The sequence below is a fragment of the Neolamprologus brichardi genome, chromosome 13, assembly GCF_056152115.1.
Source record: "Neolamprologus brichardi isolate AB-2024 chromosome 13, ASM5615211v1, whole genome shotgun sequence".
In the NCBI taxonomy this organism is placed as follows: Eukaryota; Metazoa; Chordata; class Actinopteri; order Cichliformes; family Cichlidae; genus Neolamprologus; species Neolamprologus brichardi.
The window spans coordinates 25,929,320-25,944,858 of record NC_142116.1 but is presented as its reverse complement, the minus strand read 5'-3'; the positions used below and the strand labels follow the sequence as shown (position 1 = coordinate 25,944,858).

The 15,539-nt window shown below is 43.9% G+C and overlaps 1 protein-coding gene across 4 annotated transcripts in view; it reads left to right on the top strand.

Moving 5' to 3' along the window:
• inpp5a (inositol polyphosphate-5-phosphatase A) overlaps nucleotides 1-15,539 on the top strand; it is a 150,493-nt gene that overhangs the window by 111,018 nt on the left and 23,936 nt on the right. For all 4 annotated transcript variants that reach the window (XM_087850374.1, XM_006799063.3, XM_006799062.3 and 1 more), the window contains one exon: nucleotides 14,510-14,602. In XM_087850374.1, the coding sequence (XP_087706500.1) occupies nucleotides 14,510-14,602 (93 nt within the window). The remainder of the gene's footprint in view (nucleotides 1-14,509; nucleotides 14,603-15,539) is intronic.

Below are 15,539 nucleotides of genomic sequence, written 5' to 3'. Positions count from 1 at the left end.
GGGAGACACTTGTTAGCGGGTCTTCTCCCTCCTCTCCAGCACAATGGTCCACGAATCAGTGGGCCTGCTCAAGGTGTGAGCATTGTTCATTGCAACCCTATTCAGAGGAGAGGGAAGAGGAGGGGAGGCTTTCTGAATGGAGGGCTTGAATGCTTAAATGAGTTAGGAAGGACTTAACTTTGTGTGGCACAGAAAAAAAACTTTTTTTTTTTGTAGTTTAGCCATCCAGGCACTAGGTGGGGCAGTAAATCACCGCCTCTTCTGTGGCAGCCAGCTAAGTGGGATGGACATCACATGTTTTTACTCAGCGATCTATTGCGGGCATTGATTAATGGCCTCAAAGTTTATGCAGTACATTTGATTTTGGTGGTGTAATTGGATCACATTAAGCCGCTGGTCATGTGAACATGCGTTGCTTTGGAGATAATAAATACACAAACAGAATCCACAGCAGCAGATGTACAAACACACTGAGGCTATTCAGAAGTCAGCTTCTGCAATTACATGTCACCTGGCACACATTTAGGATGCCACATTGATTTTCTGTCAATGATGGGCTGTTTTAAATTGTATCATCTCTGCGGAAAAAGACACAGTGTTCCAGGCATTCAGATATGAAGGAAAACTGTATTTTCAATGCCAGTACTGGCAGGGAATATGGCTGCATTAAGCTGAAAGGAAAGCATCCAATAAAGTCAGATGAGATGATTCAGAGTCTATCTGTGTTTATCCTCTGCAGCTAATTATAGATAACTCTCTCCTCATGTTTCCTGTCCTGTCCAAGCTGCTCTGTGGTCGGTAAGCTCTCCACCTCTCTGTGTCTGCATTGCTGTGAAATGCTGTTTGAGTGCAGTAAGGGGTCGTGACCCCTTTTCCAGGGATGTGTCAGGCTTGCATCGGTGTGTGCCCCATTTCTGCCCCCCTTTCCCCTCCATAGAACTCCTTTCTTATGCACCTTGGCCCCATTCACTTACACAGTCACATCCAATGCGAATACACACACACACACACACACACACACACACACACAAACCAATTTGTTAGACCTAATGACTGATTGATTCGCCCTGTTCCCAATGGGAAGTTAGAGCACTAGGCCGGCGTATAAACTGCACCCAAACTCACCTTTCCTCCAGCTTAATGAGGGTTCCTCAAACAAGCCGAACATTTAATGGGGACCAAAAAAAGCTGATGATGTCATCTGACCGAAATGTGATCCGGTGATCAACATGTCTGATTTAACGGCGAACTGTGTGTTAGCCGTAGAGAGGGCTGTGATGTCACCAATATAAACAAATGGGTTGCAACCTCTGCGCAGGGTGTAACTCACAGCCGGGAGGCCGTTTTAAGCCCTTTAATGACAATTAATGTCAACAGGACAATTAGTGCACATCTACTGAAGTGCTTAACTGTAGATGGGCTGCTAGCGGATCGATCGTCCATACTTATCCGAAGATTGATTCAGGCACAGGGAGGCTGGCGCTCTTTCTCCCTGTCTAAGAATCTCATTTTTTTGCTTTTCTCGCTCTTCGTTCTCTTTTTTTCAATCGATAGAAACAGGCCGGGGGGAAACAAAATAGCCAAACTGATGAATAGATACTTGTGTGTACTTTTGCTGTGTTAAGTGGGTGAAATATTTGCAAAATTGAACTACTTTGCTTTTTGATTTGCTGTGCATTGGGGACAGCTCTCAAAACACCCAGAGGGCTCCCTAGGCCTCACTTTGAGAATCACTGGATCAGAAAATACTCTAGTACATTTCTCTACAGCTGCACGCTACACCACTCCTCTTCTTCTCTGTCTCTTGTCCATTGTGGGGGACTAGACTGTGGACAACATCTAGCCACTCCCATGTCACCCATCCTGCCTTGTGGGAGGGCGGATGGGACAGGGAGTATTTTAGGATGTATCCGTGTGTGCACAGAGAAGGAGGTGGGTTCGGAAGGCAGTGGGTTTGTCATTGTCACAGGGCAAATTCCAGGTGGCAAATTCCTGGCATGCTTGCGCGGCAGGATCAGTAACCAAAGGCCTGTGGCTGCCCCCCTCCTGCCCACCCTGGGCAACCCCATTAATTGTGTCCGACAGAGGGAATTGGTTTCAATTGACCCCCATTCAGCGGCCCTTTGACTCGCAGACAAAAGACACAGCCACGTGGAGACTAATGCTCAGGCTGAGCAGCCTGGAGGTGGTCCATGCCCCGCCAACCTTCTCTCTCCTCTCCCATGGGTGTGATCATGATTTGGCTTGATCATGCTTTGCATCAGTGCTGATAAAACAAAGAAGTACAAAGGAGACGTTTTCAATCAGTCCATTTATATCCCTTATCAAGCGCTCATGTTCAAGGCACATTCAGGACAGTCATGATAAGCGGCGTAAAGATAGAGCATGCTATTAAAACATGGCTGCATATCAATCTATAACTTCCTTTAGGGAGTCTGAGTCTCGTGTTTTTGAAGGAATGCCCTGAAACCTGTTAGACCAACGTTACCCCAAAGGCTGTGTTTGGTCTTCTTCATTCACAATCTAGGCCAGATACTACCGCTCACTGCAGGTGACTGTTAGGCTTAAAATAAACCAAAAAAGTAAAATTCTGTGAGTGAAACAGGCTGTTAACAGTGCATTTTATTTATTTATTTATTTTCAAAGATGTTACAATACTGACCACCTTTGTAAATTTCAGTGCACCTTAGTATCCAGCGATAATCTTGACTGGCAAAAAGAATTTTGTGTAAGTTAGACAGAACAACTCATTTTATGATAAATTAAGCCAAAATGTTTCAGTTGTTATTCAGTTAACAGCTTTGTTGCTAAAATGCTTAATTGAAACGATGCCATAATTGCTCAGAGCCCAAGGGGACATGCCAGGAAACACCCTGATCTCCAGTGTTTGTTCAACCAGCAGTTAATCTTTATAATTAAATGTTAATTTGTTAAATACAGAAACAATTAATATTTAATAGGTGAGGATCTGGACTGAAATCTCCAGTTAAGGAGTGAAATGGCAAAAGGATTCCCTGTATGCACATTGTTATTCTAAAATAAAGAGCATGTATTGATCATTGTCACTGTGGGACGGATGTTAGATAAAATGCATATGTATATTCATCTGTTATTTCAACACACGTTTAGTACTGAAACTATTTTTATCAAAACATTCTAAAATCTTTTTTTGACTTCACGTTATAAGATAAGCAGTCATTGAAAGACAGCTAATATAAAGTCCCACACAAACCATTAGTCACTGTGTTTTAAGTAACGCTCAGGTGACAACAGTCAACCTGTACCTGTACACTTAATCTTATTATTGAAATCTGCTGCCATCCTTTCACCCTACAGCTGCTCCCAGGCTGGGCTCTCAGTTAAGAAGCCAGATCATATAACCTTTGTCGAACCGTGCACACCTACACTGAATATCTTTTTTTCTATGGTTCCACGCTTCAGTCAGAAGGTGGTAAAAGATGGCGTGTATTAAAGAGTGTATGCGTGTCCCTCGAGGTGGCCCGTGGCTGTGAATCAACAGTGTCGATGACAGGCTCAGGGCTCTGTGCCTGGACTCCTAGTATATTTAAAATCCCTCCTAATTAAACTTAATAGAATGTAAATTTAATATCTGCAGAGATTGTGTGCTGCTGGCCAGCCCGCTCCAATTTAAGGATTGATAGAGGCCAGCAGGGAGGTTAATTGCTGACTTGATCTACTGTCCCCGTGACATGGTGCGGGGCTGTTTTAATTGGGCCTGATCTGCTGCTACATGGACAGATTTCATTAGACTAGCTGGCCTCTCATTGACTGGAGAGAGACACTAAGAATAGCACCCCCTGTCTGCACCTGCAGGAAGTGGAGAGGGCTGGATTGGGCATCAATCTTCCTTCCTTTGTCCTGTGTCCTTTCTCTCGCTTGAGCAGCATGAAATTAAAGGTGGGGCCCTAGACTAGCCCCACTCCTAATGAATGCTGTAAAATGCCTAGTAATGACAGAGCAGCGTGATAGATCATTCATTTTTCACACAGTGCAATCACTCAGTGCACATGCTCGTGACTATGGGAGCAGAATTACAACCAAACATGGTTTTTTTGGACATCACTTTTCTCATGAATGGCATGTTTTCTTATTGAGCATGTGGGTGCAAGGACCTCAGTCATGTCCAATCTACAGCCACCTTATTTATTCCTTTTTGATAATGCAATATGAATATTACAGTGGTTGTTGTTCAGACAGTGGAAAGAAACAACGCGTATATTATCTGGAGTGTCTAACTAAAACCAGCAGCAGTTCATCAGGTCCATTGTCCGGGCTGCTGAACCTAACCCTGGTAAATAATTTGCACTAGTAAAGGCTAAACAATTTTTCCCTTTTTAGCCTGACTTTGACTAGCATGTGTGTATCAGGCCAGCTATAAATCAAAAGGCAGCCAGTGTAATTAAGTGTACACTACATTAGTCAGGCTAATTAATTTTGGGGGCCATCCATCCATTAACCAGCGGGCCAGCACTGATTGGGCCTCTGTTCTGTGGAACCCCCGACACTGGGGACTGCGACCTTCCTTGGCTGCCCTCATCTTTCCAGATACACTCATGCATTGATACCCAGAGACACAGATGTATACACAGTCATATATGTACCAAGTCTTTTGGAATTTGCCTAAAAATCTTCCTGCACCTAGAAGGGCACTTAGAGAGAACATTTTGAGCCAAGGCCATTACCCCGTCTTGCAATTTTAAAGAGCAGCCCAGCGCTGAAATTTAATGGCTCTTTTTTTCCACCTCTCTACAATGTTTAATCAAATTCAGACTGGATGTTTTCACAACTCTAGCTGATAAACAGTTGGACGCCAAAATGAACGCGACACAGATCACATACCTTTGCCTCTGCCTGTGTGGAGGAATGACCGCTTTCAGAATTCTCGAGACGGCGTTGCTAGCAAGAGGAGGCATTGGAGTGCTGTGTTTGACTATTTTATTGCCAGGCCAGATTGTATTGACAAATCCCTTCCAATGGTCGTGGTAATCTACTAAATCAATACACTTTTTCCATGAAAGACTACCCACCTGACATTGTCTTAATTGTCCTGATGCAGTAAACCTCATTCATTTACTGCACCATGCAAGTCAAAATAGAGTTGTTAGCACCTACTGTTTGACCTACGCCTGTTTATGGCCCCAGTGGTTAGACATGTGGAGATATTTCCTTACGATACAATAACGACATATTATCTGGCTTAGAAGAGTCCAATCTATCACAATGAGTGCCCATTATATCACTGATAACCCATCTGGATATAGAGGGAGACTATTCCCTCTAGACAACAGAGCCTGTTCACTCTCCCTCTTCTCTCTGTTTGCTTTTGATGCTAATGAATACAGCGGCGAAGACACGGAGGAGAAAAAACGAGTTCAGCTACGAGGGCGCAAACTTGAGAGATGCAGCTTTGATGGCAACGCTGTCCATATAATTAAAACCCTGGCAAATGAAGAACAAGCAGTGGCTTCTGTTGGTCCTGCTCATTAACAACAGGCCGTTTGAGCCCGGCGCCAGCCATTGTGTACTTGGGGGAAGGTGGGGAGGGGCGCTGTCACTGGCAGCTGGGAACACCATGCCAACAACGGTGGGATGGCGTGACAAACCGAGCCAAGGATGAGCGCAGAGCCTGGCACCAACGGGGCCCGGGATGGGACGCCGTCTTGCCGGCCCCTGGGGTTGGTCTCGGTCAGGGCTGTAACCTGAGTTACCCCACAGCCACGCACTACTGCTGTCTTCTCCAGCTGGAGCCACTGTTTAGATGTCTCTTTTTTTTGTACTTCAAACCTATTCTATTAAGCAGCTGATTGACAGATTCATCGGCAGTATATTTGAGTTATGAGTCCCCTCCCCCCCAGAATTGACCATTACTCAGTTAATCTGTTGATTAGATTCTCTTTAACTGACTTAATGTCTATTTTTAAGATGTAAAAAAAGGAGGAACTTACATCTTTTAATTGGTTAATACTAGGGATTTTAAATATCGGTATCGGTCCGATACTGACCTAAATTACTGGATCGGATATCAGAGAGAAATAAAAAATGTAATCCGATCCATTCAATATTACAAAAGTACCTCACAAAACTTGCGACATGGCGTAACCCAGCTCATGACCTTAGCACTTCGGAGCAGTATGCGTCACGTCATAGAGCGGCTGTGGCGACCTCTCGGCGGTCTGGTTGAGCATTTGGAGCCTCGCTACCAAACCGGCATTTCATCTCCGAGAGAGCTATCCCAGAGAAGTAAAGCATATATGTAAGTTCATCTCTGAATGTTCGTAAAGCATTCCCACGTTAAGCTTAACAACCGATATAATGAGCGACTGCCTCTCTCTCCCTCCCTCTCCTGTTGCTACTTCAAATTGAAACTGATTAATGATCAGCTGATCGGCTTTTCTGTCCCGAGTCCCGTCTCTCTTGTTTGTTTATCGCCCACTTTGCACCAGAAAGAGGAAACCAGGCTGAACAACAGCAGCACGTTTAAGCTTGATAAGCTGTTGTTAGAATGTATTTAATATTACTTTCTACACCAGGATCCTTTTCTATGTAGCTGACTGCTGGTAACTGTGCAGGGGCGGGTCTAGCAAGGTTTTGCCAGGGGGCATGTAGGGCGTTAACAGGGAAAGGGGGTCACAGAGAAATACTTTTCTTTCTTATTCTCCAGCTTTTAATAAATAATTATCTGAATCTTACAACCAAAGTTTTCATCTGATGTAAAATATATGAAGTCCATTGTTGTATATAGTAACTATTAAGTCTAATATATACCCTAGTAAGCTATTCTACTTTTTCCTTTGGGAAGGTACCATCTGTGCAGTCTGCAATTCTGTTGAAGAAAGATGTTGAATCTATTTCATTATTGTTGAAAAATAATTGATTTCTGTGCATTTGTTTTACACGTGCATTAAATTAAAGTCGATTACGTCGATTAAGCATCACGAGGCGGAGTGTTGGGGGTGGTTCCCTATTTCTTTTGCTGGGAGTTGTCAACCCTATTAGCTAGGTTGTTTAATATTTCCACTAAGTTCTCTTTAAAATACCAGAATAGGGAGGATGGTGCAGGTTTATGTCTATTAGATTGATCAGTGTTGCTGAACTATGAAATATTTTGGGTGCAGTGTATTTTTTGCATACAGGTATAACAGAATAGCTTTAGTGTTTTGGTTTTTAAAACTTGAGTATGAACTTATACAAAATTCAGCAAGATATTTAATAAAAAGCGATTTTATTGATTATAAAATACACTATATCGGATTCATATCGGTATCGGCAGAGATCCAAATTGATGATATCGGTATCGGACATAAAAAAGTGTTATCGTGCCATCTCTAGTTAATACTCAGTTAATCAACAAATGAAAAGCGCACCATAAGGTGATGCACCTTTGAAGATTCCTTTAAAGGTTCTAGAGAGATGGCTCTTTACTATTGGTTCATGTCATGCTACAGTGTAATACCCACAGTGCACCTGATAAGTTTTATGCAAACAATATAGACACTTTAAATTGATTTAGTGATCAAATCTGGTCTGTCTGTGAATACCAGTGAACTCAATGCATGACTTATAAACATTTAATCCATTGTTTTGTCTAAGCAACATAAGAGCTCTATAAATCATGAATAATCAACTTTGGCTTGCACCACAGTCTTTCTTTATGTTTTGCTTTATTGATGGTTTGTCTCATCTTCTGTTAGTCAGTATGGACACCCGGCTTTGAAAAATAACCCAGAGAGGAACGACAACAGCTAACAGTGATGCTATTATTTAGTCCAGATGAAATGTGGCATAAACTGTGAAGGATAGGGATCTCTTTGTGCCTGGTACATAGTGTCCGACTTGTATGATGTCAGTCTATTTTTGACTAATGCAGTCCTCAGCGTTTGTAAAACAGAGCACAATAATAGTTTTTTCTCTGTCCCTCTGAAGGATTGAGTGGCACATGTCGTGGCTGCGGGCTGTGCACAAACATGCACACATGCAGCATTTGAATCATAATGCATATAAGCACAAGAAGCAGTCTTTATGAGAATAGCGGCACGTCGCAAGTCAGACATGATTCCTTTTTCAAATCAGGGAACTATTTAAGTCGTGGCGTTTGCGAGCTTGGGCTCATTCCACTGCAAACTTTGAAAAGCGATGACAAAGAATAAACATTCCGCTGTTGTTAAGGAAGCCGGCAAACCTGCAAGGATTATTTAAACAAGTTGGCCGACAGGATTCCCAGTGTGAATCTTTACTGTCAGCACCAGAGTGATGTTACTCGACAATGGCTCATTGTAACACAGCTGTAAACCCGGTGTTGGCACCACGGGCTTTTAAACAACTCTGCCCACTGACATTAAAAGTCACCGGGCTCCATTCACAGCCACACACAAATATCCCATCATATTTAAGAGGGCCCATTAAGGGCCACATTGAGAATTCATGGCCCTTTCTCTCACTCTCCCTTGTGATTTATCGGTGGCGAACATATTGCCAGGCCCTTTCAGAAGGAGTGGCTCAAGTTTTTGTCTTAGAGGAGGCCCAAAACAATGCATCTCAGGCACATTTCTCCGACAGGGCCTCCTCTTTCAGGGGATAGTGAGAGCCGGGGCTGTCCTAACATCTGTTTGTGTCCAGAGCCAGGCGGGCCCGGAGCACAGCGTGCCTCGGTGGCCCCCTTCTCCTCTCCTTGGGGGTCTTTGTTCCCGATTTCATGCTATCAGAGCGGCAGCATGTTTTCCTGCGCAGAGCTGTCACTGATATAAAAGGCCCTGAGTGGGGTCACATCAAGAGGGATGGGCATGAAAAATTGGTAAAATGTATCACAAAGCCCACCCACTAGATGGTTGCCTAGCGCCCTGTGGTGGGGGATGTCAAGACCCCTCCGCCTCCTCCTCTGTTACCTTCCCTTTTCCCCTTTCCTTTGCTGACTTACACCTCTCCCTCTCTCTCACCCTGGTGGACAAGCACATCATTTAGATGAAATGGTGCAAACAAATTAACGGGTGGTGCTTCAAATAAGTCTGCGTTCTTTGTGTGTGATGAGGGCTTACTGGGGTTCTACCAGTAGGAAGGAAGCTGGTCACCTGCCGGCCCGCCTGACTGAAAAAGCCATCAAATGCTCTCTCAGAACAAGAACACCTCATTTCTTCCACGTATGAAGATATGTTTTTAACATTTGATGAAGTCTATGTTTATTTTGCTTCTTCAAAAGTTGTGGAAGAGTCTCCATGATTGCAGCGCGTCTCGTTTACAGTGCTAACCACGCTCCGGCCTTGTTCGAAGAGTACAGAATTAGACTCTCATTAATTGTTAGGACCTGATTTTATCGAATACCAGAGTAATGAACTCAACATACTCTGTATGCTTATTGGACCGTCACTAATCACCAATCAGTGATTGGGCCTTCGATATTCCTTAATTGACTCGGCAACGACAAATCACCTCGCTGTCTGTTTCCTTTAATTGATTCCTGCGGTTTAGAGCTGCTGCAGGAGCAGGTAAATTAAATGAGAGAGCAATGTTTTCAGGTGCTTAGTAAGTGCTTATACTCTATCAATAGCGCTGCTGCCGCCTATATTTTAATGCGCTACAATGATTGCTTCACGGTTGGATGTGAATTTGTTTTCTCATTAACAGGATAAATGCCGTCTTTAGGTCCGAGGTGTTAAGAAGAAGTCGTGAATGGCCGTGGCGCTGCCGGCTACTCCTTCACATCACAAAGCTCCCTTTTTTTTGGGAGGAATTGTAACAAGTGCAGCTAACATTCAAATGAATGGCTATTGAGCAATTTAAGCATGCACGGCTTTATTGAGAGGTTAAGAGAAGCCGGTACGTTAAACAGTCTTGCAGACATCTGCCGCGGTTGGTTTCAAAGTGCTGACTAAAAGTGGCAGGGGAGGTTTCTCAGATTAAATCTCTCATTAGGTTTTCTTTGTACAGGTGGCAGTAATGTGTCAAGAGTCCAGGCCTGAGACAATGTCCTCCTCTTACTGGGACTAATATGGCTCTGGAGAGCCCAGCCTCCTTTTACTGCCACTACTTTACACAGAGACACAGTCACAATGAAGCATCTGGTGGCCTTTTCCTGTGTAGAAAGCTTTTCTGCGGCTATTGTGTCAGCAGCAAGTGTGCATGTGCATGTGCGAGAGAAAGAGACAGAGAGATCACGAGGCTTAGTGCGTTTCTGCAGCTCGAGCCGACTTGTCGCAGCAACTGTCCGTTTCTCTTTAAAAACTTAACTCGAATAGATGATTTCTGAATAACTGCCCTCAGCTCCAAGCTTGTGTGGGTGGCCAAGTGCGTGCTCGTGCATCTGTGTGTGTATGCGTGAGTAAAAAGAGGAAAAAAAACCCAGTAGTTGGAGGTCACAGGGGTCAAAGTGATGAATTTTTATAGGCCTGTTCCTTGTGTTTCAGCCCTGTCCCTTTCTCTGCGCGCTGCACTGCCTCTCAAAGACAACCATGCAGGGCAATTTGTCCTGCGGGGCCCTGCAGAATGGGCCAGCAGAGAAGTTAAATACCAGGGGTGAACACACACACACACACACACAAAACATACACATACATTGAGTTTCTCTCTCACACAACCCTCCGTCCTGTTGTCCCGAATGATTTGTGGCCTGTCCATTATCCATTCCAGGGGGACAAATGCTTTTGGTGGGTTTCTGAAGGTAAAGCCAGAATGGCAGCCCTCATTGTGCCATTGTTTTTAGAGAAGTTTCCCAGATGTTATAATGCACAAGATAAATAGGGCACATTATCACTACCTCGCACGCCCTCTTACCTCTTACCAAGCTCTTTTTTTTTTTTTTTTTAGCAAGGGCGTGGCAGGTTAGAGGACCTCCTACAACACGCACACTGCCATTGGCCATCAACATCAGCTCTCACCGCTGCTCACTGAGTTCATGGAAAGGAGTGAGAGTTCTGTGTCTCACTTGGTGTCAGGGGAGGACACAGGCCAGGTTTACTGGGGTCAGCCGCCGACCAAGTGGGTCACACAGACTAACTTTGTTTTCACGCTGACTCCCCTTACTACTGTATATATGTGTGTGTGTGTGTGTCAGTGATGAATCCACTGTGTTTGGAGACATTAAATTAGCCAGTCACAGGGAGAGCGGAGTGGATAACTCTGGCTTGTGTCCAGTCAGATGAGGTGGGGAGGGGTCACAGCTGATTTACTGGCTCTCCTGTGTAATAGCTGGCAGGAAAGCATGGCCGAATTTGTTGTCTGCTACTTTGGATGCCACCTTCTCCCCTCGTTCGTGCTGATGTCGCAATCGCGTGCGCAGGATGAGCGTGATGAACGACGGCGAGTGGAATAAAAGCGATCGGAGTGCCGAGCAATTCGCGCTGAACCTGCCACCCCGGCTGGCACACCTTAACTCAGCTGGCAGCTTGGCTTTGCGTGGCAGCTGGAAAATAATGGTGCATTCTGACAATGCCAGTGCTCCCGCTGACACAGAGGGGAGCCCCCGTCCCCTGCCTCTAGTAATGAAGAATGAATACTTAGCTCATTGTACACTCATCCTCTTGTCTCTTTCTGCGCACGCTCTCATACTTTCTTTAATAATCACTGGGCTTCTGTGGGAGGGGGGGGGGGGATCCATCACATAGGTTGGGACATGCAGTTTACATGAAATAAAAGCATATAATAAACTACATGTCTTGAATATGAAATGAATTTTCCAGCGTTGCCTTTCATCTATTTTGTTTTGAGCAATAAAAAGGTAAAACATAAAGGTTAGTTAATGTTAAAAAAAATCAAGAGATACTTTTATTGTATTTAATATCTGAAGTCTTGTTCGTCTTTTAAACCTGAGCGGTGTGATTTTCATCGAATGCTCCCTTCTGTTTGTGCTTCCCATTAGCCTTTTTCCTCTTCTAAATGTTGACTTGTGAAACAAACCTTTGCACATTGTCAAGACTGCTATGCTGCCCTGAGAGGGTTTCTTAGTGTTTAAGCTGGGAACGGTGGATCATGTCCATCTGTTGGCAGCACCAAACACAGAAGGCTTGAATGCTAGTTTGTGTGTCTGTGTGTGTGTGCGTCTTCGGTCTTTGAAGTGGGACAGATTGCTTTAACCTCTCTTCTAAGGAGAGCAGCTGGAATAGAGAGCTCCTTTAAGCAGCCGCTTCCTCCTTCGACAGTCATGAGATTATCCTCCATTGATGCACAAAGCCAGCACCTTCCTCCGCAGCCTCTCATCCCAGCCCCCCACCCCCACCCGGCCCCTCTGGCCCTGGACAAACACACAGTGCTGACCTGTGACCCATAATGCAGAGACGCAATGCCAAGTCACTTTGCAGGATCTGTTAAAGAGGCCACAGCAGTGAAGACATCCACACTGTCCTTTGGACTACAGCGTTGTACGCTGACAGCTGTCTGTTAATGTTTTCCCTTTGCCAGACTTCTTCTTCTTCCCACAGACTAATTGGCATATATCAAATGAGAAGCCAATTGCAGAATTATGGTAATGTCATTTAGGATGGTCAGTGAGGCCGTTTCTACATTTAATGTGCTTAGGAAGCTGCGGCTTTGAAGGGAGATATCTGTTCAAAGATTCTGCCCAAGCACCTGGGCTCTGTTGGCAGCGGGAAAGACACAGCACCACACTGATATAGCCTTAAGTGACAGCATGGGCTTCTCATTTTCCCCATCTCAGTGTCTGGTGTGCGGATCTTATGACACAGCCACTGGGATGAGCGGGCGCGTCTTAAATGAGTGGGATGTTTGACGCAGAAGATGACAGTAGGGGAGCTGTGATCAATCCAGTGCAATCAACCACCGCCAACAGCAATGATTATTCAGTCGTTAAACATAGGAATGGATCGATTGTTAACATGCACAGATGTCCAGAGCTGGAATACCTTAAGGTCCGTCTGCACCGGTTGCTATTTGTGTAAAATACCTGTTATTTTTCTAACAGGCTAAACACAAAGTCTGCATCTGGAATCATTTGTTTGCTTTAAGTTAAAGTGGTTTTCTTTCTTCAGGTAGCTAAAGTGTAATCATTCTGGGAAAAGACATTTTTTCCCACTAGAAAAAGCATTAGCTAATTGTCTTTTTTTTCTAATTGAACCCTCCCAGCAGTGACACTCTTGGCACACAATATAGACCTACAAGAATACAAAACCTCAGTTATCTCACTGAGAATTACATCATTCTGTTCTTCTCCTATCTGAAACCTATATGTATCATCTTCTGTCTGTCCATGACTACATACATTTAACTGTGCCGGCGATTCAAGTAACGCTTAACGGATTATTGAAATCATTTGAACATGAATGGAGTGGCTATTTCTGTCCTTTAAATATTGATGCTTATTGTGCCAGCGAGCAGTGTAAGCTTCTGGCTTCAGTTGTAACTGTGAAGTGGCCAGGCATTTCTGCTTGACTGATTTTTGGATTTGCAAAGCAAGGCGTCAGAAGGGCACCCACTTGGAAGAATTACTGGACTCCGATGTTTGTAGAAACCCAAAAAAACATTAGGGTGCTTTTAATAGCCCTAATTTAAAAAAATGCGAAATTCACCACATCTCACAATCTTCTTGAAGATTTCTAAGAGTTTTTGCTGATGATATCTTAAAATTATTATATTATATTACAGTACTGTTACATTTAGCAGTAATCAAACACCCTCAAATGACCTTCTTCAATTGTCTTTGCTAGCTGTGGCTACAATGACTTTTTGACAGGGAAAGTATCTCTTGCCCTTCTCACTAGCTCCTTCTTTGGCCTATTCATTGCACAAAGCTGCTTAAGCACACTTAAGCGCATTAGCATTTGGCTGCCAGGGGACCATATTGACCCTGCATTTGGAAGGCCTAAATGAGTGAAAGATGGAGCGATTTGTTAGGGCTTTAGAAAGTTGCTTTTGGGGGAGTGGGGGTAAGCATGAAGGAATGGGGCTGAGGCGGTGGAAGGGGGGTTCGAGGAGTTGTTCCACTTTCTCTCAGGGCACGGTGTTTGTTCTAATCTGGTGTGCCATTTCTTCATGGCCGAAGCAGGACTGATTTGTGACATTTCGGTCTAAAGGGCCTTTTTCTGCTCGCTATATTGGCTTGACCCGATTATCAGATCTGTGCTTTGAATTTGAATCAGGTCACTGGCTCTCTGCTGTGTGGTATGGGAACCACTGGCTAAGGGATTTCCTCATTCAACTGTCTTCAAACACAGATGGCCGAATGTTTAACTAATTGTTAAGAGAGTCCACAAAGAAGAATTTAACCATGCACACAGTCCATGTGGTCAGTACATAGACCCAGATAAAGAGAGGGGACAGTGAGGTGGCTGTTTGTGGGTTGGCTCTTTAAAAGTCATTCAAATACACCACAGTGTTTAACGAATGGTGTTGAGGTATACTGAGAAACTAGTGTATACTGTATATTAACATGCCAGTAACTGTAAACTAGAAATTAAATCATAGATGGTTTGCATGTTAGTGACATCAAATGTTTGTTAAATAAACATTCCAATAATCCTCTATCCTGTTGCTTTCTTATGTCCAGAAACTCTGCTCTGATGCCACCATGCAGACAATCAGAACCGACAACAATGAAATTCACAAGCTAGTATTTCAAGAAACTGATAATGACCGAAAGGTGAGTTCTTCGATGCTTACAAAAAAAAACCCAAACAAAAAAAAAACAAATACAGTCCTTTTGTGGAACTGTGTATTCACTGACTAACCCAGGGGTGGGCAATCTCAGTCCACGAGGGCCGGTGTCCCTGCAGGTTTTAGATGTGTCCTCGAACCAACACAGCTGATTTAAATGGCTAAATTAGCTCCTCAACATGTCCTGAAGTTCTCCAGAGGCCTGGTAACGAACTAATCATGCGATTCAGGTGTGTTGACCCAAGGTGAGATCTAAAACCTGCAGGGACATCGGCCCTCGTGGACTGAGATTGCCCATCCCTGGACTAACCCAATGTAGGCTGGTCCAATCCTTCCACCCACAGGGGGCGACACCTCCGTTTGCACGAAGTCAGATTGTATGAAACTCTGTCGATGAACTCCGTAGGCACTGTCCTGATGAGTTTATAGTCTCATTCTTTAGTTTAAAGTCTTACTGGTATGACATGATGTTCATTATTTCATAGCAGGTTATGGTTTAGGGCGAGCCTACCTTGTGATTGTGTTTCTCACTTATCACATCCAGTTCTAAAACACCAAGTTGGTACGGGCCTAATTATTCAGTTCAGGAGATGTCACCGTGTCCATCATTTATATACAGTCTACCTTTGGAAGCAGGTATATGATAAGGATTAAATGTAATCATAGCCAACACATTACAGTGTTTGCTGTTTTAAAGGTCAAGACTGTGAGACTGCTCACTGTTGGTCAGTGTGTTCACTTCATTGCTTTTATCCTACTGATATTAAGGTATTAATAAAGGTCTAACCCTTTTGTTAGTAAGTAAATGACAATATTCAAATACCATATTTAATGTAAAAAATTTTAGGTTTTGACCTGTAATTAAACTTCAAAATACTGCTTATTTTCTGCTTTGATACACCTGACCCCGAGGTGCCAAGGTC